The 24,448-nt window shown below is 37.8% G+C and overlaps 1 protein-coding gene and 1 long non-coding RNA gene across 3 annotated transcripts; both read right to left on the reverse strand.

Annotated features, from left to right (window-relative positions):
- Positions 1-7,730: 7,730 nt before the first annotated feature.
- On the reverse strand, positions 7,731-9,105 carry LOC132608788 (uncharacterized). Its single transcript, XR_009570518.1, has 2 exons — positions 8,724-9,105; positions 7,731-8,035 (listed from the first exon to the last, which is right to left on the reverse strand). It is a non-coding gene; the product is annotated as an uncharacterized LOC132608788 (long non-coding RNA).
- An 873-nt stretch (positions 9,106-9,978) lies between these two features.
- LOC132608787 (delta-1-pyrroline-5-carboxylate synthase) lies at positions 9,979-24,122 on the reverse strand. 2 transcript variants are annotated; one of them, XM_060322531.1, is made up of 20 exons: positions 23,919-24,119; positions 23,391-23,462; positions 23,026-23,129; positions 21,987-22,089; positions 21,700-21,861; positions 20,889-21,166; positions 17,259-17,409; positions 17,015-17,179; positions 16,849-16,926; positions 16,398-16,487; positions 16,050-16,136; positions 15,848-15,934; positions 15,603-15,699; positions 15,388-15,491; positions 15,209-15,284; positions 13,063-13,213; positions 12,855-12,923; positions 11,315-11,381; positions 11,148-11,218; positions 9,979-10,299 (listed from the first exon to the last, which is right to left on the reverse strand). In XM_060322531.1, exons 1-20 carry the CDS (start codon positions 23,976-23,978, stop codon positions 10,218-10,220), a joined length of 2,154 nt encoding a protein of 717 aa, XP_060178514.1. In that variant the 5' UTR covers positions 23,979-24,119; the 3' UTR covers positions 9,979-10,217. The 2 variants fall into 2 exon arrangements, with proteins under 2 accessions (XP_060178514.1, XP_060178515.1); XM_060322532.1 differs by lacking the exon at positions 21,700-21,861 and having other exon boundaries at positions 23,919-24,122.
- Positions 24,123-24,448: the final 326 nt, after the last annotated feature.

The following is a 24,448-nucleotide window of genomic DNA, read 5'->3' on the forward strand; positions in this document are numbered from 1 at the left end:
TGTGTATGTAGTTAGATGTGTTTGGCCTTGTCGGCCTATCTTTTTGTGTATGTCATTTTGTTGGCCTTGTCGGCCCATGTACATTGATGTGGCATAGATGCCTGCGATGATATAAGAAATGTTGTCGTCCAATTGGGACTAGTATGATTGATGGCTAGAATGCATGATTTGATTTATGGCTCACCTAGACGTTATGTGAAAGTATGCTAAAGGGGTGCCCGAACGGGGTAGCACCGGGTGCTCGTCGCGGCCCTAGTCGGGTCATGACTATCACGACCCAACCCCGTGGGCCGCGACTGGTATCCTAACTGGATACCCATACGTACCTACCTGAACAGATGTAAGCCGTAACCCACATACATATCTACAGGCCTCTAACAGACATACAGAATCATATGACGGGACAGGGCCCCGTCGTACCCAGAATTACCATACGTACAGAATATACAGATGTCAGAAGATATATACCAAAAGAACACGCTCCGGATCAAAGGAGCTCTCCAAAATAGCTGAATTTGTGCCCTAGACTGGCGGCGTATCACCGGGTGCGTCTGTACCAGCGAGCATGTAACGCAGCCCCCGAAGTACCGGGGGTCAGTACGAAAAATGTACCGAGTATGTAAAGCAGAAACATAACAAACATAATCATAGTCTGAACCGGAAGCACAGAAATATAGCGGACAGAACCATAAATCAAACGGACGGACAGGATCATGGTCCAGACGGACGGGCAGAATCACAATCCATACGGACAGACGGAATCATAATCCATACGGACAGACAGAATCAGAATCCATACGGACAGACAGACTCAGAACAGGGCACAGGAACGTGGTCGCCACTCCTGCCTTTGGCGCTACAACATATCATATTTCAGAAGATTTCATATCTTCGAACATCTCCGTCACATAACACATCATAACATAACCACGGTAACCCCGGGGACAGATCACACGCTGGGAAACCGGACACATCATACTTCGTAACATATTCACAGTAACCGGGGACGGACATATACCACAGTACCCCAGAACCGGACACATCATACTTCGGAATTCATACATGGGACCCGGCCCCCGACAAGGGACTCGGCGGCCCATCTGCACGATATAAACCGGCCCGGGATCCGGTGAAAGGAAGCATTGAGACATCCACGAACAGATTAATGAGAAATCACATACATACAGATCGTTATACCGACTCAATCAAACTGAAGTAGGCCAAATGGCGAGTCAAATCAGAGTATTCGAATAACATTCATAATATGCGTCTATATCCTGCTTGGGAAGGCACGACGGATTATTACCAGAATCAGATTTTCAGATGTCAAAGCCATTTTGTAAAATTTATATAAAAAGTAGTCATATCATGATCAGAATAATAGTCCAGATGTTGCCTGTGAGAAACGGACAGAAATAGGGCAATTTAGGTCATACAAAAAGTGTCGGGGCCTTGTGGGCCCACCTCGGACCAACTTGAGGCGACATACGTGAATTATTGATAATAGACCTTATGAGGTCATCCATAATCATTTGGAAGTATTCCAACTCCGTTTAGGAAGGTTTCATACAAAAGTTCACTTTAGGGACAAGTTATAAGAAAGTGATTCGATCTCACTGAAGGAATTGGAGCGGATTTCAATCTCGAATTCCGAGGAACGAAGTCGTATTTAAGGCTCGCGGCCGAGCCTATTATGTTCAGAACATGCCTAAGAACGAAGGGGTAGGCTTTACATACCTCAATTGCGCCTTATGCTCGCTTAGCTTCACTTCCAATTTCGTCCAGAATCTACAAATGGTCAAGTTTACCAATTGTCAATTCAAGCCTTTAAGATTCCATACTTAATCACATAATTGCCTACCGAAATTTCGGCAGCATTTCCCCTATATATATAACATCCCCGAGACTTAGCTCGGCTTAATATATCAACACAGCAACCCAACAACAACATCAATAACAACAACAAGTATCACAAAACACATAATATGGCATACTAGCCATCTTTCCGACATAACATCACATCTTTCATTCCGACCTTACATTTCCAAACCAATCTTACCATTTTCATATTCATCACTTATCAAGGCCATTACAACATGATTCGGAGGCATGTCATATCGTTTTCACCAAATATACATAAAGTATACACAATATACAAGTCTCCTGCCAAAGACATAATTCACCCACAACTTCCAATCTTTTAGCAAGCATGTTCATGACATATTCTTATCTTCCAACTTCATCAATGACAATCCTAATTTGCCTCGTACTACTTTCATTTCCATATTTACATAAGTTACAATGAATTTGCATAATTTCTTATAACAACATAGCAACCATTTTTCCATGACAACAAGAACTATTATCTATTCATTTACTTCACCATAACACACTTAACATACTAACAAAACTTAATTCACTTCCATTTCACTCCTTACATCTCACGGCCACATACTATTTTTTTTTCCAACTTTCACTAATTCATTCAACTTTCACTTCCAATACACTTTCTACTATAACTACAACAAGATTATAACATAAATTCGACTCATCATAAGTATACAACACACACACACACACGGTCAAAACCTCCCACACGGCCAACACATATTCATACACATAACACACAAGTTTCATACTCCTTACTCAATTCCACACTCTACAACATGCATACACCTTCCATAACATAACAAAGGCATGAAATTCTTACCTTTTCTTCAAATTCTTCACTTGCCACTAGAGTTGTCCTCTTGCCAAAATAATTATACCAAGTTGTAGAGAATCTTGAGCTTGGTAATAATCCCACAAGAAATGAATTTTTGAACCCAAGATTAGGCTCCAAGATTTTTTTCTTTCTTTCTTTCCTTTTCTTTCTTTCTAGCCGTGAGCCTCTTTTTTTTTTTGTTCTTGATTTTACTTGAAGCTTCTAATTGATAAGGATGACTTGCATATAATATGGTCCCTTATCCTTAATTATCACATGGAAATTAATTCCATGGACTTGGGCCAACCTATGGCCGGTTGGGCTCTCCCATTTTGGGCCTCATTTCTCTTATATTTTTTTTGAGTCCAAATGGTTACATTTTGTAATTCATGAAGCAAATTTTCAAAATTCCAATTTTTGCCCTTGGCCTCCTTTCGTTATTCCACACCAATATATTCATAGCCGACACATTCATACCAAGTAAGGTCCAAATAGGGCCTTATTCATTACAAGTTAAGTTATCTCAATTTTTTTTCGAACATGCAAAAATGTCGGATGTAACAATGACATTATCAACAATTTTCACCTCCCTCTTGAGAATCAATTACACTCAATTATATGTTGATCAAATAATTACTTGTCAGATAAACATATCAAAACTGTGTAATTACACTCAAGTTCAATTGCACAGTGGCTTTCCAAACATGCTCTTAATTCAACCAATCAAAAATTTCAAAAAATTATTAACCCGTGTTTAATTTATCCTTTAACCTAAGACTGCAGTTATTATTCACAAAATAAACAATTGTACATATAATCCTCCCTTAAGTAGACCCTTGAATTTAGAGGTGTCAAATGGATGAGTTGGCTGAAATTGGTCCAATCAAAATAGGCTGAGGTAATAAATGAGTTGGGCTAACATTGGCCCAAAAGTTATTTAGGCTGAAATGGGCTAAAAATTATCTCGGTCACGACCTGCCCAACTTGACCCAGATTTTTTTAAGGTCTATTTTCTGTAAACGTTTGTGGAAATGTTTTTCTACAAATACATTTTTCGCTAAAATATATTTTGTAGGAAAATATTTTCGCGAATTTTTCGTGGAAAATATTTTTGAGTAAAACATTTCCCTTGGAAACTATTTTCAATAAAAATATTTTCCTCCATCAAACACACCACAACTTTATAAGAAAAGTGAATACATTAAAACAAAAAAAAACAAAAAACAAAAAGAGAGAGAGAGAGAGAGAGAGAGAGAGAGAGAGAGAGAGAGTAAATTTCAAGTAATAAATCCAAATTTAAGTAAATCCTAAAAATGAGCTAGAATTGGGCTAAGTTGGAGATCACTTTAAAATGAGTTATGTTGGGTTAGGCCAAAATCAGCCAAATATGAAATTATCTTGAGTCCACTGCATAAGACAACCAAAGTACAACGGCCCAACAAATATAAGCAGCAATCAAATGCAGAAATCAAATGGCAATAAACAAATGAGCAAACTACACCTACTATGGTGAAAGGAGAAGCCACCTAGCCTTCTATCCTAATCTGAGTCCACCACAACCTCCTATCTAAGGTCATGTCCTCGGTGAGCTGAAAATGTGCCATATCCTGTCTAATCACCTCTCCCCAATACTTCTTCGGCCTCCCTTTGCCTCTCCTGAAATCGTCCATAGCCAACCTTTCACACCTCCGCACTGGGGCATTTGTGTCTCTCCTTTTCACATGCCCAAACCATCTCAGCCTCGCTTCCCGCATCTTGTCCTCCACCGATGCCACTCCCACCTTGTCTCGGATATCTTCATTCCTAATTCTATCCCTCCTAGTGTGCCCACACATCCACCACAGCATTCGCATTTCCGCGACTTTCATCTTCTAAACGTGAAATTTCTTGACTGGCCAACACTCCGCCCCGTACAATAAAGTCGGTCTAACTACCACTTTGTAGAACTTGACTTTAAGTTTTGGTAGCACTTTCTTATCACACAGCACTCCGGAGGCGGGCCTCCATTTCATCCACCCTGCACCAATACGATGTGAAACATCATCGTCGATATCCTCATCTCCCTATATAATAGACCCAAGATACTTGAAACTTCCTTTCTTTTGAATGGCCTGGGTACCAAGACTCACTTCCTCGTCAGCCTCACGCGGTAGGCCACTGAACCTGCACTCCAAGTATTCTGTCTTGGTCCTACTCAATTTAAATCCTTTAGACTCCAACGTCTGTTTCCAGCCCTCCAGCTTATCGTTAACTCCGTTGCGAGTCTCGTCAATCAGGACTATGTCATCCGCGAACAACATACACCAAGGCACCTCACCCTGTATTTGTCGTGTCAATTCATCCATCACCAGGGCGAATAGAAACGGGCTAAGAGCTGATCCCTGATGCAACCCCATCATAACAGGGAAGTGCTCCGAGTCTCCTCATACCGTCCTTACCCTGGTCTTAGCTCCATCATACATGTCCTTTATCGCTTTAATGTACACCACAGGTACATCTTTAGCCTCCAAGCATCTCCATAGGACCTCTCTTGGCACTTTGTCGTAGGCCTTTTCTAGGTCAATGAATATCATGTGCAAGTCCCTCTTCCGCTCCCTATACTGCTCCACCAATCTCCTTACAATATGAATGGCTTCTGTAGTCGAGCGCCCCGGCATGAATCCAAACTGGTTCTCTGAAATAGACACACCTCTCCTCACCCTCATTTCCACCACCCTTTCCCACACTTTCATAGTGTGACTTAGCAGCTTGATACCTCTATAGTTGTTGCAGCTTTGAATGTCTCCCTTGTTCTTGTACAGGGAAATTATTGTACTCCACCTCCATTCTTCCGGCATCTTCGATGTCTTGAAAATGACATTAAACAACCCAGTCAGCCATTCCAAGCCTACCCTACCTGCATTCTTCCAAAATTCCCCAGGAATCTCGTCAGGTCTGGTCGCTCTTCCCCTGTGCATCCTACGAGCAGCTCCCTTAACCTTCTCAACCTTTATACTCCTACAATATCCAAAGTTGCGACGCCTATCCGAGTGCTCCAAGTCTCCCAACACAATGTCTTTGTCCCCTCCTTCGTTCAAGAGTTCATGAAAGTATGACTGTCATCAAATAATAGATATTTGATTAGAACTAACAAATATTGATAAATTAACCATTAGAGTTGTTGTACTCTCTTGGCACAATATCTTAGATACATTTCTAATTTTGTCTCTTGATCAAAAAAAATTTATAGATTAAAATAATAAAATAGTAATAGTACAAATTAAATATCATTTAATGTCATCATGAAAATTGTCGTAGTATTTGACATCCAACTTTATCATGGGTATTTTTTTTTCTTTGGTTATATTTGTATTTCTAATTTCTCTTTTGCTAGTGCTGTGTACATTTGGTTCTTATTATTAGTAAACTTTATTGTAGTTGTTTGTCTTGATGGGAATGGTTTTTTTGTGTTAATTGATTAATGAAAGAAATTGTTTTTTCTTTCCTTGAACGTTTCTATATGTGTAATGTGTTAATATAATATAATTGAGATGCTTCTTGAAAGTTGAAGTTATCATTATCTAAGTTGAGTCGAATAAAGTATGATTACGAACTTATCGTACCGCATTTACCAAAATCGAACAAAAAATATCGAGTCATATCGAATTAATTTGTAAGATTTTTTAGTTTAATTTTTTCTTAACTGAAAAGTGAAGAGCAAACCAAAGTTTTCAATACGCTACCGTATTGTATCATGAACACACCTAGGTGTGAGTCTGGTGGAACAGTCAATAAAACTAACCTTTTCCTTATTTCGCTCCGCATCCCTGATACATGTGTGGTGCAGCTCTTTTGTGTTTTGTTTTTTCCCCTGGTTTTGCTTCAATTATATACGTAGTTTCTCTCTTCTTTTCCATAGATCAAACTACTTTGGAACTTTTCTGATAAATCAATTCTTTTCTTAAAAGTACTGAGCTCCTTGGACCCTATATCAAACCATGTCAACAAGTACCAAATGATATTGCTGGCTTGTAAAAAGTCTCAAAACATACTTTGAAGCATAAACGCTCAAAAAAGGGAGTTGGGATGTTTCACTAAACTTGCAAGTTGCAGTGCACATATTCACTGACATTGAATCCCTTATGCAATATGTATAGTCCGCATTAGGGGCGTCCATGATTGATCTAGACCACAACGAAATCAATTATGTCAGTTTGTTATATTTACAAACCAACATATTGTGCTGAAATTCATGAACAAATGCCGGAATTCATGCAAAAACATGCTAGAGTTCACAAAAAATTGCTAAAATTCAAATGGAAAAATGCTAGAGTTCACCAAAAAAACACTGAAATTAATGTTGGAGTTCATGAAAAAGTGCAATAATTCAAGAAAAAAAAGGTGGAGTTGATGGAAAAACCTGAAATTGACGAAAAAATACTAGAGTTCAAACTTCTAACCAGTGAAACTCCAAGATATGAGCTTGAAAAAAGGTTGATCTCCACCTTTCTAATTTTTGGGGTACTTTTGTCCAAATTTTATTTTCGTGTTAAGAAATAACTATTTTTCAAGGACTTTTGAAAATGCTGCTATTTTCTAATTATAAAATCTAACAATGGCTATTCATGAACTTCATCCTAGAAAACTTCACCCACAAGTAACAAATATAATGAAACTCAAATATGAACCAGATAGTGAACCTAATAGTCAATTATTGAGGACACAAACAGTGGAAACCAAGCCTTAAATCTCAACAAAGACAACGCTAAAGACAATGCTAGATGATTTCTTCAAGACTTGGTTGGCAGAGAATGGTCGAGATGCATACAAGCTGCTTTTAATGAAACTCAAATATTTTATTTGGAATACACATTTCAAATTTATTATGATTGGAAACTTTTACTAGACAAATTAGGCTGCAAGTTAATTGTCACGCCCCGAACCTGGGCCTGGACGTAACACAGCACCCGGTGCCTGACTGCATGTGACCGAGCGAACCAACTGGCTGACTGAATCAACATGTGATATCAAAACATAACTGAATGTGGAAACAACTAAACACATGATGATATACTAAAGGTCTGACTGAAATCATAATGCGGAAATACTTAGACAATCTGAAATATATCTGACAGTAGCCAACATGGCTAAACCAAAACGATTGAACAACTGCCAACAAGACTAACATAATCAATATCTGACTGTCTGACTTGTGTCTATGAAACCTCTAAGAGTACTGAATAATAGAGTTGTCTATAAAATTGAAATAATTGGATAGCTGACAACGCTCCGAAGAAATTTGGGGTTCACCAGTAGCTGATACGTGCACTCCTAAATAGCTGAGTCGTCAACCTGTATATCGTTACGTGCATCGCGAGATGCAGGTCCCCAAGCAATAAAAAGGGACATCAACACATTTGAATTGTACTGGTATGTAAAGCAACTGAAGCAATAAAATACTGAAACTGATAACTGTAACTATACTAGCAAGGAAGTAGAGATATGAATACTCCCTGCTCTGTATCTGAATCATCTGTATTATATGTGTTTGTATATGTGGGGCATCGGCCCAATATAAATGCACGCTATGGCCTCGGCCTAGTAGTGCGTCAGTCAATGGCCTCGGCCATGTATACGTATACACAAGACTGTGTTGTGCCCGCGGGCAAAATCACATATGTATAATTATGGTTAATTAATAAGGACTGAAACCATAACAACAATGAACAATGCTACACTGAAATAGACATGCTGGACTGAATTGAAAACACTGGCTGTTTCTGAGCATACTTAATTTCTAGACTGAGACTCATGTGGTAACAATACATAAGTCTATAAAGATTACGTGTTGAGTTCATGATATTCAAATTGATAACCATAAACGAATTCGGTAACTGCAACCCTAGAAGATAACAGTTCTACAACATATCATAAAACTAGGGCTAAACAGTATTCTGAGTCAAATTTCTGACAAGTATGAAGAATGAGGCGTAGGGAGAATCATGAACATTCCCTAACGTAGATAGTTAGCCTCACATACCTTAATTCCAGTCTTTGAGCGTAATACAATGTTTGTCACCCCTTTCAACTTTGATCTATATCAATACAAGCCAAAAGGATTCTATATTAGCAATAATATTCATGTTTTGGTCATCTAAGCATTTTATCAAACACTTAGTGGGCATAAAGCTCCACAATCTCCATTAATGGCGTTTTTTCACCCAATTCCCAGTATGTTACTTCTAGGTGATTCTACAATCTCAATTAGATGTAATTAACATCATTCTCCATCACCCATATCATTATAACAATCTCAAGTCAACAATTCAAAACCCTACTATAGTTCGTGTAATTCTCTTTACTAAACTCATTTACTATTCTCCCAAGAACTCATCAATTCACTATTATGAATGATTAGAGTGTAGAAACATTACCTTTTTGACGTTCAATCCTCTTGAATTCAAGTTCTAGGGTTTCCATGCCCAACAATAATGTTCCACTCACAAATCTATTGATTAGAAGGGTTTACTCAAGTTAGAAAGAGATTAGGGACTTGAATTCAACATAGAATCATGATAACACTTACCTTGTGTGGTTCTTGAGGCTTGGGACTTGTTCTTATTGACATTAAGGTAATTTTTCGTGAATGGGGTGCTGGGGAAATAAACCTCAAACCTTAGATATAACTAAAAACGCGTAACCAGACTTTTTGACCCGAATCTGACCCGATTCAATGGGTCCGCGATGCGGGACCATCGCGCAATGTTCTGCAGCTCAATACTCAGACTTGCGCGATCGGCCCGCGATGCGGGGCCATCGCACGCGCCCCCACGCGCCTGAAAGAGCGACATGTGTCGATTATGTACAGTGTTCGGTAAAATGGACATAACTTCTTGTACAGAGCTCTGTTTGGGCTCCACAATATACCGTTGGAAAGCTATTTCAAAAGGCTACAACTTTCATGTTTTAAGTTTCCTCAAATTCCCAACGGATTTTCACCAAATTTGACTGGAAGACAGACGTATCGAAAATTTAGCCGATTCTATCGAATTTTAAGTGTCTTACTATTAGCCATATTGAGACGATTATATCTCCTTGCTCCGATCTCTGATTGGCTTGGTCCTTATATCGTTAGAAAGGTATTTCTACATACTACAACTTTCATTGAGGGTACTTTCCCAAATTCCCAACTAATCAAGGAGTTATCGCTGCCCGAAGTAGGCCTATCAACCATTCTCGCAAAACGTTCAAACCTTCAGTTTTTCCACTAAAACTCTAATGATATGAGTCTAAACTTAGTTCCAAGATACGGGGTGTTACATTAATGCAAGTTATAACCTATGCAACAAGAGAACTTTGTTATACAGAATAATATATTAGAGTTTTTGACCTGTAGTATTGCAAATGATCATAAGTCAATATCCATGGCTGGAACATACAGAAAAACTTTGGGTAAGCATCAAACTCACATCCAATAATAGGACACAATAAAGATCTTCCTAAATACACAACTGGACAATCAGTGCTTTCAGTCTCATGCCTGCTGAGTAAGGTCTTTGTGAGTGTAGACAATTGCTTTATCACCATCAACAATTTGTCCATTTCCCCTTGCGAGCCTATAGAAAATTACAGCATTGGGTAAACAACTCATGTTCAAAATGCAGAATAACATTCACTATGTTACGCCCAAGAAAAAGTAAGTAAACGAATTTAACATTTTAAGGAAGACAAACTCCTTTATAAGAAATAAAGAAAGAAACAGCTGAAAAAGCATCAGAGTAGGTACTGGAATCCACAACTTAGTATATATTTTAAACAGCTACTAAATTATTCCTCTTACACATACCAGATACCCAGTAACAAAAATGGTCCTTAATATATAGGGGTTGGACTATTTTGGTCCTTTGATGTATATCCCTTCAAAAAAAAAAAACCGTTTACGTATACAAAAAGTAGACATGTTTGGTCCTAAACACTAAAACTAACGGTAGAGATAACAAATGCAGTTAAATTTAACAGAGAGGCCTAGTGTAAAGCTGTGGAAAATTTTCGCTAAGTACTACTTCCACGCTTATGTTCTAAGTTGTGCATAGGAGTTCTAAGTTGTGCATAGGAATGTTTGACAAGTTGAGAAGGTGTAGAATACAGTCAGACCTCTCTATAATAATATCCTTATATAACAACACCTCACTATAATAGCTAAGTTTTACTCGGAACCGACTTTTTATGTTATGTTTTACCTCACGATAACTGAAGCAAAGGAAACAACAGGTAATAATAAAATTGAAGCATGAGATAGTAGGAGAGTACTAATAATACTATTGATAGCTTTGTTGTTTCAGAAGACTCAGTTTTGTTGTTTCAGAAGGAAATCCTTAAGGGTGGTAGCTTTCCAGATAGGACTTAAAGCCAGAAAGATGTAGAAAAGGGATTGAAATCAAAAGAGAGTAGATAGCACGCATACCATTTAGTTGTTAGCAATCCTTCAACTCCAACTGGGCCACGAGCATGAATACGACCAGTACTAATGCCCACCTATTCACCCAAAAGCAAGCAAGATACATAGAAATATGAAACTACGGTACCAAAAAAAAAAAAAAGATAACTTGGAATCACTGATAGATTATATACCTCCGCACCGAGTCCGAAGCGGAACCCATCACTAAATCTTGTGCTTGCATTATGAAATACAGCAGCACTGAAAAGTGAAGATCAAGTGCATTTAAGTAGATATGATATTGGTATTTCCCTCATTAAATGATTAACAATAATGAGCGAAACTTGTTATTGGAAACTAATAAAATGCCAGAGGTCTTAGTATATCAGATTGAAGAAACTACTCATGGGTTGTGGTAAAAAATGAAGTAGAAAACATAAGAATTATAAGATAAGGCCAAATACATAGGCCCCTTAAACTTGTCTTCATTTTCCATTTTGGCACCTCAACAAGAGTCAATACCTATTGGACCCTCCAACTGTATCTTATATGTGCCTATTAAACATAACTTAATGACATGGCTGAAAGTGTGAGTATCACTTGTATTAAGCGTCCCCCAGACAAAAAAACACTAATTACTCTGTTTCTTTTTCTTCTTCATCATTCTTCCATCTATGCCAAACCATAACCAATCTTACTCAAGTCAAATCTTTATCTATCTTAGTTCATCTCTTCATCTGTATTGAAGCTTAGTTCAACCGTACAGGTTAATGGCTAGGTCGATCAGAATCCAAGTTCTAGGTTGAAGCTTGTTTAAGCTCTGTGACTCCAATTACTTCAAGATCGTTAAGGCCCAAAGCTCAGTAACCCAGATCTCAATCAAACCTAGGACAAAGGTTTTCTATCTAGTTTTTGTAGCTTGTGGCTAGGATTATGCTTAATCAGATTTTTTTTGTCAAGTGTTTACTTTCCAGTTTTAAGGAATTCTGCAAGTTGATGCGCATTCTATTTCTGTAGCAGTTACGTTTGTGGTACCTCAAATATAATGTATGACCAGTTTTTGTTCAAAGTCCTGTTCAAATTATGAGTTTGTTTGCAAACAAAGCGGCTAATTCATCCTCTAACTGAACAAAGCAAATATTCATCTAAAGCGACCACTTTGCAAAAAGAAGGATAGAAAGAATTTGAGAACCAAATTCACATTTCTAGATAGCTCAAACTTGAAATCCAATAAAATACATATACTAGTTAACTCAAGAAGTATTAAGACAAAATACATAGCTTGCAGAAAATTATTCTTCTAGACGAATTGTTAAAGCGATGAGCCACAAATCCCTTTATGATAATCTTGATCAAGAACAACCATAATCCCAGGTCTATTCAGAAAATTAAGTTTTAATGGAGTGAAACCCACTAAAAATAGGCTGAAAATTTCAGTTCGACATTAGTGAAATGGTTTCTTTTGAAACCTTTTAAGTGAATTATGTTGATGTGGGAATATTGGTGATGTGGCAAAATCTCATTGGATTTAATTTACACTTTAGGCGCTATAAACCGCACGCGCTTAAGGTTTTGAGAAAACTGATTGAATCGTGCTAAATAGGCACATATAAGATGCAATGGAGGGTCCAATAGGTATTGACCCTTGTTGAGGTGCCAAAATGGAAAATGAAGGCAAGTTTAAGGGTCTGCCTATGTATTTAGGCATAAGATAAAGTAGTAGAGTAAATATACCTGTCAACCTGACGTAAAAAAACTTCAGCAACTTCCTGATCTTCGGTAATGATGCTCTCAGAGTGAGCACTGGCAATAAGTTAGGTATAACAAAATAAGGATTGCAAAAGTTTGCACCGAAATGGAGCTCCGATATGAAGCAATTTAAAAAAAAAAAAAAAATCATAATGCAGCTTTGTGAAAAAAAAGTTAGACAAACATAACATGCCTTCCATGCTGATGTATATGATCCATCGCAGCATATACATCTTCAACAACTTCCACAGTGCAAGCAAGTGAACTATATTCCTGATGAAATATACGTGCCTCTGGAATCTTGAGCAGGGAGCTCGCTTTGGGTCCACCATATAAAGAAACCCCTGCCACAGAGGCAAACATCAGTCAACACATCTTGAATCTAATTAAATTGTTCTTTCAAGGTCAAACAAGTTGAGGATAGGCAGCATCACTTTTCTTATAAAAAGTAAAGGTTATGGATAGTCAGCATTTACCATATTTTAAAACTATTAGGATAGAATGGTTAGTAAACTTCCATCTCAAAAAAAAAAAAAAAAAAAAAAAAAAAAAAAAAAAGTATGCTTAACTGTGCGAAAAATTACGGCTTACAATAGTGCCTTGTATGCAGCTAGTATTTGCTACATCGATTAGCTATCCACAAAACATTTTGAACATGTTCATGAGTAATCAAAATATTATTAACCACTTTTAATCTCAATTTAGATGAAAGTGTGCAAGACTCCAGCAAGTCATAAGGATAATTAGAAGCAATAAACAGAAACGCTAGTAACATTAGTAACTTTCATACTACGAGGTGGACAGTGTAAGGGTATCCTAAGTACAAGCTTGAATGTAAATACAAAGAGGGGGTCATACTATGAAGAGAATTACAAAGATGGAGAACATGTCAAGACATATAAGTGATGAAGCATGAGGTGACCATGGAGCATCAGAAAATATAAGCTAATTATATAAGGTAAGGAGTAACTCATGGATTTTGACAACTGAGAAGGACCACATAATATTTAATTTACTTGTTATGTATCATAAAATCAAGTTTGAAACAACAGAGGAGATCTAGAAGATTTGAAGAATGCCGAAACATGTAATATCCAAAGAACAAAACATATAAGTTATCTTTTTTAAACATAATGTATATTGCGTATCATGTTCATTATAGATGAGACTTAATAATTAGAGTGTTTTTGTGGGTGACGCAACTCAAAGCTAAACTAACATTAAGAAAATAACCATTATGAAGCAGATTTTGCTATCAGAATTACCCTCAAATTCTTTTTTTTTTTTTTTTTAGTCAAAGGTAACCATTTGTATTAACCATAACTTAACACCTAAAAAATGTTAAGTTAAGAACTTTACAGAATCATACTTACAGCAAAAGTCAGTGCCCCTATTCAAAAGCTAAAACTTATACATTGCCAATTAAATCTACCAATTCTCCTATATCCCCCCACAAATTCTGTTTACACCAAAAAAAGAACAAACTAAGACAATCCATCCTGATTTTCTGAATGGAACTGCTAGTATCCTCAAAATGTCTTGAATTCCTTTCTTTCCAGACTACCCACCATATACAAGCAGGGATGACCTGCCACCAATCTTCATCACTATTTCTTTTCCCCACACTTTTCCAACTGCTTAGAAGTCCCAATGTAGAACTAGGCATTACCCATTCAACACCCAAAATACAACAGAACATGTGCCACAGATTTGTAGTTGTCTTGCAATGCAAAAAAAGATGCTCATTGTTTTCACCTTCCTGCTCACATAATAGACATCTTGAACAAATCTGGAAACCTCTTCTTTGTAGCCTCTCATGTGTTAAACAGGCTTTCCTAATCACCAGCCAGACAACAAGAAACCTTCATAGGAATTTTAACTCTCCAAATCTCCTTCCATGGCCAGTTCACATTAATTTGACTTCTTTAGTTCAGATGCCAATAGACAGATTTAACTGAGAAGAGGCCCTTGCTATTCAATTTCCATCTAAGACTGTCTGATCTCTCAGTTATACCACTAAAAGTTTCCAGTAGCTGTATCATTGTAGCAACACTCTCAATTTCCCAATCATTAAATGCTCTCCTAAAATTCAGATTCCACCCTTACTGGTTCCACATTTCATTAATTGTAGCATTACCTTGAAGACATATTGAGTACAGAACAGGATAAGTGACCTTTAAACTATTCTGGCCAATCCAATGATCTTCCCAGAAAACAGTCTTTCTTCCATCACCAACAGAGATCTCCACCCTCAAATTCTTTGTTCCCTACTTCCAAGTCAAGACCCCACAATATTCGTATAGAAGTTCAATGATAGGAGCTTGCAAAAGAAGCTTTACCTTTTGTTTGAAGTTCCACAATCAGGTCATTAAGACCTCCATTTTGTGCCAAATCCTTATGCACGAGAAGTGTTTCCTATCAGCGAAAGCAGTGAAACAATTTATCACCGAAAAAAAAAAAACAATAAACTACTGAAGTTAAACAATGGACTGCTTTATGAAAAAGTATAACAAACTACCATCGCATTACAGGCTGCAGGATAATCTGTTTTTGCATCCACAACAATGCGCTTTGCCATATCCATGTCAGCAGACTTGTCAACATAAACATGGCAAATTCCATCTGGAAGCAAACATAGTAACTTTACCATCACCGAAATAGAATCCTTGATATCAAAGTAGAGAGTGCATATAGCATGTAAAAGTAATTAACATTCAAGTAACACAAAATTACCAGCATGGCCAAGAACAGGAATTTTTGTGGATGCCTTAATTTGAGAAACAAGTTTATTGCTGCCTCTTGGGATAACAAGATCAATCGCATCATCATGCTGCAATGGAGGAAAATAAACTATAAACGAAACTTTTTTTTTGAGACTGAACTATAAACGAAACTCATGTCTAACGTAGGTCATGATTTCTTAAGAATCGAAACAGAGAGAGATTATAAGTTTCTCATTTAAGATATTTGGCAGGCACCTTAAGCAATTCAGGGATCTCTTCTCTAGAAGTCACTAGTCCAATAAGCCTTTCACCTACCATTGCAGGAATGGCTGAGGTAATCACCTGACAACAAAAAAGAAAAAAGAAAAAGAGGAGAAGGTGACCAAGTTGGCATGAAACGGAGGAAACGTGAACCTCCGGCAAAGAGTGTATGAGAACATAAAGCTATGAGTTAAACCTTGTGTAAGATGGCGTTTGATCTTTTGGCCTCCTTTCCCCCTTTCAACAAGAGGCCATTCCCACTTCGGAGTGCTAGAGAAGCTATCTAGTCATGCAAAAAAAAGTGCAACGAGTTTGTGAACTGTAAAAGTATAATCCAAGGGCAATTCAAGCATGCAGAGAATTCCATAAGTTTACATATAGAGACATGTCGGTCATCATTATCCCCATTATTAGTAACAACAAAGTGTTGAATAGCTACTAAAAAGAGAACCCTACTAATTTATATTGGGAAGGGGAGAAATTAAAGGCATGCAGCAGAACCTTCCTTCTAGTCGGAAACATCAACTTTGCCAGCACTGCATACCTGTACAAGTGCATCGGGTCGTGACTCGAAAATAATCAATAGAACGCCTAATGGAGATGATGATTTCTCCAAGATGAATCCATCAGCAACCTGGACAAGAATATAATATTCCAGAGATCAAATCAACATCCCATTCTGAAATTAAAGGCTAATAATTGAACATTGATCAATGATATTTGTTAGTTACAAATCGACATCTCTATTGCTCCCAATCTTCAAGCAAGTCAGCCCAGTTCATTCCATGACTCAAGAAACAAAACAACCACGAAATAGCTTTGGCTATACCGTTCAAATGTAATTTCAGTGGACATAGTATAGTACCCACTAAATCGCCTGATAGTGCAGAAGGTTTTTTCTAAAGAGGTACTTCAAAAGATTCCTTCACAATCTGTCTGCTCCTCATGTCAATAAAAATTACCTGTGCCACATATATTTGAACTGATTTACTCACCTCTGTTCTTTTTAAAATGCGACCAAGGGGCTCATCCATGTTAGCAAGCGCACGAACTGAGTTTGCAAGATCAGCAATCTATGACAAAGGAGTAGCAATTTCAGCAAGAATACTAAAAAGGCACATGATTATTCAGACTAAGTTGCATAATTGATCAGGCTCTTACTTTTCCTGGCTTTAATGCCAGCCGAGCTATCAAAGACTTCTCATATCCGGCCTGTTGAGCAGCAACCACATCAGCTTCATTCTCAGCGAGGATTGCCTTTTCATTTGCTTCCAATGCATCAGCTATATCCTGCAATATTTTACTCCTTTCTTGGGAAGAAAGTGCCTGGAGGTGAACAAAGAATATATAGTCATGTCCATGCAGCTTACAAAAATGTTACAGCCAGATGTCTCTCTATATATACCTGAAGCCGCCTGGAACATTCCCTTGCAGCAACTGCCATCTCACGAGCACCGAACTCTCCAATTGAGGCCCATGTATCTGCATCACGATGGAAGAGGGTGCCGATACGTTCCCCTTGTAGCACTTTAATGATGTTATCGACAGCATAGCCACTTTATCCACGGGAACGCGCACAGTCAGAAAGAGAGAATCAGCAGCTATTTTAGGTTAAGGGAGCAAAAAACTTTGAGAAATCAGCTTTCGCATTGATAGACTGAAGAACGATGCTTCACTGCAGCAATCAAGGGTGTGGCCTAGTGGTCAATGAAATGGATTGAGAACCATGAGGTCTCAGGTTCAAATCCAAGCAGAGGCAAAAAAAAAAAAATTACTAGGTGGTTTCTTCCCATCTGTCCAAACCTTAGTGGATAGAGTTACCCTTACCTATGCTGGTGAGAGGTAGCAGGTACCTTGTGGAACTAGTCAAGGTGCGCTCAGACAGGCCCGGACACCACGATCTTCAAAAAAAAAGGAGCAATGCTTTGCTGCATATAATACGCTCTCCTCATGTAGTGATTTGCATGGGGCCAAGACCAGGGTAAGGACTATGGGAGGAGACTCAGAGCACTTCCCGGTGGTGATGGGGTTGCACCAGGGATCAGCTCTTAGTCCATTTTTATCTTCCTTGGTGATGGATGGATTGACGCGGCAAATTCAAGGTGAGGTGCCATGGTGTATGTTATTTGCAGATGACATATTCCTGATTGACGAGTCTCGCAGCGGAGTTAACGCTAAGCTGGAGGTTTGGAGACAACCTCTGGAGTCTAAAGGGTTCAAGTTGAGTAGGACCAAGACAGAGTACTTGGAGTGCAAGTTCAGTGATATAGTGCATGAGGCGGACGTTGAAATGAAGCTTGGCACCCAGGTCATACAGAAGAAATATAGTTTCAAGTATCTTGGGTCTATTATACAAGGAAATGGGGACATTGATGATGACGTCACACACCGTATTGGTGCAGGGTGGATGAAATGGAGGCTTGCCTCCAGAGTGTTGTGTGACAAGAAGTTGCCACCAAAACTTAAAGGCAAGTTCTACAAAGTGGTGGTTAGCCCAACTATGTTGTATGGGCCGGAGTGTTGGCCAGTCAAGAAATCTCATGTTCAGAAGATGAAAGTGGCGGAAATGAGAATGCTGCGATGGATGTGTGGGCACACTAGGAGCGATAGGATTAGGAATGAAGTCATCCGAGACAAGGTTGGAGTAGCCTCAGTGGAAGACAAGATGCGGGAAGTGAGGCTGAGATGGTTTGGGCATGTGATGCGGAGAGATGCAAATGCCCCGGTGCGGAGGTGCGAGAGGCTGGCTAGCGACGGTTTCAGAAGAGGTAGAGGTAGGCCGAAGAAGTATTGGGGAGAGGTGATTAGACAGGACATGGCGCATATCCTGCTTACCGAGGACATGACCTTAGATAGGAGGGTATGGAGGACTCATATTAGGGTAGAAGGCTAGTAGGTAGTCGCGTTTATCCTTTCTTACGAGTAGTTTTATTGCTCTATAGTTTCTTGTCTCTTGCTTTCTGCAAGTATCTGTTGGTTTATAATGGCTTATTTACTTTCATTGTTTTCATTTTCATAATTGCTTTGATTTGTTTGCCCGTATCTGACCTATCATATGCCCTTTCTTGAGCCGAGGGTCTTCCGGAAACAGCCTCCCTACCTAAGGTAGGGGTAAGGTCTGCGTACACTCCACCCTCTCCAGACCCCACGTTGTGGGATACACTAGGTATGTTGTTGTTGTTGTTGTAATTTATTGCATTCTCTTTCAACCTATCCACTTATTATCACCATCTTGTTCTGCTAGCACCCCTTTTCTTTTTAAATAACAATGGTGTTTTGGACCAGCTTGCTCGCATCTTGACTATTTCACTGGGTAGTTACATCCTTGCACCAATACATATAAAGGGCAGGGTACCTTTGTCCACTTGACCTCTGCTGGATTTCAGATCATGGTTTCCTATGATATTTATCCCAGCTTCAATCGCCTGAACCACATCTTGGAAAAGCTCTTCATAAAATAGTTATGCACTTATGCTTTCTAGCTAAGCTTGGTAATAGACATTTTCAACAGCAACTTCATATTTTCCAGGGTAAAGTCCAAGGATGAAATAGATTAATCTCTTTTAGCAGTTAATGCAACTGATTTCTTCTCTTTTTTTTCTTTTTCTTTTTTTTTTTGCAATAGAACAGAGAACATGAAGTAGTTTCAATTGTAGTAGGACTTCTGATAAGCTGTATACAACAAATTTGCTAATTACCGAAAAGAAACCTCCAGGAATCTGTTTTTGAGGATTAGACAACAGTCTTGATTGATTTTTTTTTATTATTTTTTTTTCCCCACCCATTTAGGAGGATTTATAGTGTTTCCACACTTCCCCTCCAGTGTGACTCGAACCCAGGACCTATCGGTCGTAGGTGGAGGTGCTTAACCACTGAGCCATCCTCACTTGTCCAGTCTTGATTGATTAGAAGGTTGTATTCGCCTTTTTTTTTTCTTTTTTTTTTTTTTTTTTGAATAAGGTAACATTTGTATTTCATCCAAAAATATCAGCATATGGACTGCTCCTGAGGTATAACCATTCAACAACAGAATACAGTAGTCTCATAAGCGACAGATCTATTGAAGGTCCATACCCATTATTAAGTTCTCAATTAGCCTCATAACTGTTTTCTTTTTCATTTTTTACTGTTCAAAAAAAATTATGAACTACTTAGCCTGAAACTCACCTTTATCACCTCTCAAAAAAAAACAAATATTACAGGTGAATAAGATCAGCCATTTGATGTACCCGATTCTTACATATATAATGGCAGCATAAAGAACTCAAACTTCCCAATTGTTGACATACTTACGTTGCAGAAGAGTGTCCACTCTTAATTAAGCAACAACAACCAGAAGCCAAATTTTGTGGAAGCTGGTTCACATAAAAGTCAACTGCCCCAACCCACTCAATTAGTTTGCCCCACGCAGTTCAGCCAAAGATAGAAAGGAAATTGTTTTGTTAAATGTTCATAATTCTCAAAATGCATTCTTCATTACACATGATTTCCAATGCAGAAACCAGTTTACCTTATGTTCTCTCATGCTTCTGCTTTTTATTATTTATTATTTTTTTTCTTTTTTCTTTTTTCTTTTTTTTTCTTGTGTGCCTATTTGTGCTTTCAGTAGATCAATATCATGTTTTATCACAGTACAATGACATGTTTTTCACTTTTAGCTCCAGTAAAATACCTCAGATTCTTCTGCCTCCCCTACTGTAAGCTATAAATTCAACTTTGATGCAGACTCAATGACAGCATTTTCCCTTTCATCTCCAGTCAGATACATCACATTTTCTTGTGCATCCTCAACTGAGCTATAAATTCAACTTTGATTCGGACTCTTTTGCTGCACTGTTCCAACCACTTTAAATGCTTCTCTTGGACAGTTCCATTGTTTTATTGACAAAAGGAGGGCAGATCCATCGACGATAAGTATCACAAATTTAATGCCCTAGTCTAGGAAGATAACACTCGGAACATTTTAAATGAACAAGTGTACAACTGATGCACATAAAAATTAAGATTTAGAATTGCGTAAATGCTAGTATAATACCTGGTTATGACAACAGGAATGCCAGCATAAGCAGCATACACAGCAGCTTTTACTTTGGCAGTCATACCCCCTCTTCCCACCCTGGACTTGTCTCCAAAAGTAATCCCTCTATCATGTTTCTCCTTAATGTATGTGTGAATTAACTTCGAATCTGGATCACGGGGAGGGCCACTATAAAGACCGTCTACATCACTCAACAGAACTAGAAGATCAGCTTTTAATTCCAAAGCTAGTAAAGCTGCCAAACTGTCGTTATCCCAAAATATTCCAGAAGAGTCCTACAAGGAGTGTTCATTATTACAATAAAACTATGAGCTGAAAGAATTAAGAAACTTAAAATATTACATCTAGAAAACTTGCTGGAACTCGAAATCATATTACAGCTTAAGACAACACCAAGATTCAACAAACCAAACCTCATCAAAGCAAAGATGAAATTTGGCACCAAAGTGGCAGGAGCCAATTTTAAATGACGTGCATAGCCACATGCACTATCTCAATCAATTCCCTCCCAATCCCAGGAAACAACACTGAGAATAATTACCGAGAACTGATGAGTAGAAACCTAAATTAGATAGCATATATGTATATGTCACATCAACAAAATGAGTTCTTTATTTTGATAAGTTCATAACAAAGCGTAATGAAGTTAATATTTGAAGCAGATGCATGAAGATTACTTAGGGGATTTCCAACGCATGGATTGATCTAAAAACATGTATGCAACTGGTCAGCCCTACAGCAAGAAACATTGTGATCTATCTACTAATGAGAGGAACTCTCAAGAGGACAGTAAATCATAGAGACACACCTCATAAGGAGCTCTCCGCGTACTGATAGCATCATTCTCATTAAATATAGGTATAACTTTTAGAGACAGCAACGAATTTACTGTGTCATTGAGTTGTCTCCTAAAATCTGGATCTCTAAAGTCATTATCAGTCACCATAAGCTGAGCTGATGTCACATCCAACTGTATAAAGATGGTACAAAGAATAAAAAGTCAGAAGACTATTTTCAGCAGAGGACAGTTTTGTGGTTATGATAAACAGATCATGAGTTAGACAAACAGAAAAGTTCCAAAAAATGTGGGCCAACCTGACTGAACAACGTATCATACAGAGCCATGAGGCCATTCTGGCCCACAGCAGCACAAGCCTTGCCATCGAGCTCAGTTTGGGGCTTTTGAAGATCAAGAAAACTGCAATATGATGACTTCCTAGTTAGTACTAAATTGCAAGTACTGGAATATTCAAATCCTATCGTTTGAATCTTATAATTTTGGATAAATGATAGAGTTTATTCCCTTTTTCAGTAATATATCAAATCAAAAAGTAATCTCATCCAATTAACGTGTATGTTTCATTACTTTATATTATTAAAATTATTAGTAGAACGGATACAGATATGACAAACAAAATGAGTTACTACCTAATACCCAAATTCATATGACACTCTTTCCATTTTAAGACCCCAAAATGACTGACACTATGATATCTCTACACAACTTTCACAAATATCATTAAAATTCAAAGTTTAAACACTGATGTGATGTTTTTCAATAAAACTAACATTCTTATTGCTTTAATATTTTCTTCTACCCTCACTAATATAATGTGTTAGATTAGTATGTTAACTCCATGCATTATTCAATATCAACTGCACCATGAAGTTTAGTTCTTAGTAATAACAACAACAACAACAACAACATACACGGTGTAATACCACAAGTGGGGTCTGGGTAGGGTAGGGTAGAGTGTACACAGACCTTACCCCTAACTTGGGAGGTAGAGAGGTTGTTTCCAATAGACCCTCGGCTCAAGGGGAAGCAATTCAAAGAAAGCCGGAAAAGGAATAACGGAAGCCATGGCAAAATACTATAGAAAGCATCACAAAGCATTCTGAAGAAAAGGAACAGTAACTACGACAACTAATACGATAATCGAAGTACAAGAAACAACAGATAGTAACAGAAATCGAAGGACAAAAAACTACAAAAGTAAAACTACGCCTACTAGTATGGTTCTTAGTAATAACTAGAGTTATATTTAACTAGAACTTGTTGATTAACAATTCTAATAGTAACCTATTTACAATTAAATTTATCTTTTTTGAGGGGAAGGGAGATGGTTTCTACCTGCTGTTAAGCAACTTTCTATATCTAAGCCGTTGACGCCCAACACCTACAGCACCTGAAGTCACCAAAACAACTTCATATCCTTGCGAGTTAAGCTCCTGAATCTGTATGAGTAAAACCACTAAGCTTTAGAACATGTAATATATATTGGCCATTTATGACAAGAGGGGGTTGCTCAGATGGTCAGCACTCCCTCCTACAACCCCAGGGTCGTGGGTTCGAGTCACCAAAGGAGCAAAAGGGGATCAAAGGGGAGGGAAATCAAAAAAACATTTATTGGTCATTTATTTCCTTATAACAAAAACATGTAATTGACACTAGCAAACAATCTAATTAGTGTGTATCAGTAGAATTTGAAGATCGACCTGCTCACAGAGGGCTCCTAATCTTCCAAGTGCTAATCTTCCATCAGCCCGAGTCACAACTGCTGTCCCGACCTTTTAAAAATGAAATTTTGTTAAAAGCCTAAAATCACAGAAATAAAAGGAACAAACAAATTACTCCCTTTGTTTCAATTTGTTTGTCTTACTTCCTTTTTAGTCCGTTTAAAAAAGAATGCTTCTTTCCTTTTTCGGCAACTAAAACTTTTCAAATGGCATGTTTACCGCAAGATTAAAGAATATTTAGGTACATTCTACATATTTTTAGTTTATGAACACAAGATTGAAAAATCTTCCTTACTTTGTTAAAGTTCGCGCCAAATCAAAATCAAACCAGACAAACAAATTGAAACGGATGGAGTAATACACAATGATTCTAACTTTTTATACATTAGTGGAATTTAAAAAGACAGACAATTCTTTCCAATCTGACAAGAATTATTCTACAAAAAGAAAAAGGAAAATCAGGGCCACATGCAGTGCTAAAGGAGAGGATAAAGTAGAGAGACCAACCTTAACAATCACACGTTTGACGTTCTTGACAAATGCCCGAGTAGAATCAACTGTCTCCATCTTTGAGCTCACAATAGTATAGAAATGTAAGCCTAGCAGCACAAATGTGTTGAGTCAACTTCCTTCAGCCCCTTTTCTAGTTGATTAATTGGGGATTGTGCTGGAGTGAAACTTGGGCATGCCTAGCACGTTTTCCTCCTTTATATTGTCCACAACTTGTCCTTTCCCTTACCTTATTTTGGGATAATTACACACGATCTTACTTCAGATTTAGTTTCATAACACTAATTAATTTTTTCTATAGTTTATAATATTATATTTACATCCGTTATTTCATTTTTTGTAATAATTTTTTCAACTTATTTATTATTAAATGATTATTTGTCCGTACCGGTATGTGTTTAAAGTCCTCGGCCAAATGAGTAATTTACAGAGAGCCGATAAGGAATTTCATAAACGGTATCATTACCGTTAATGATATGACTTCAATTTCAACATGTTTAAGGTAATTTTTTTTAAAGCGAAATTGC

This window comes from Lycium barbarum, chromosome 9 (genome assembly GCF_019175385.1).
Source record: "Lycium barbarum isolate Lr01 chromosome 9, ASM1917538v2, whole genome shotgun sequence".
NCBI lineage: Eukaryota > Viridiplantae > Streptophyta > Magnoliopsida > Solanales > Solanaceae > Lycium > Lycium barbarum.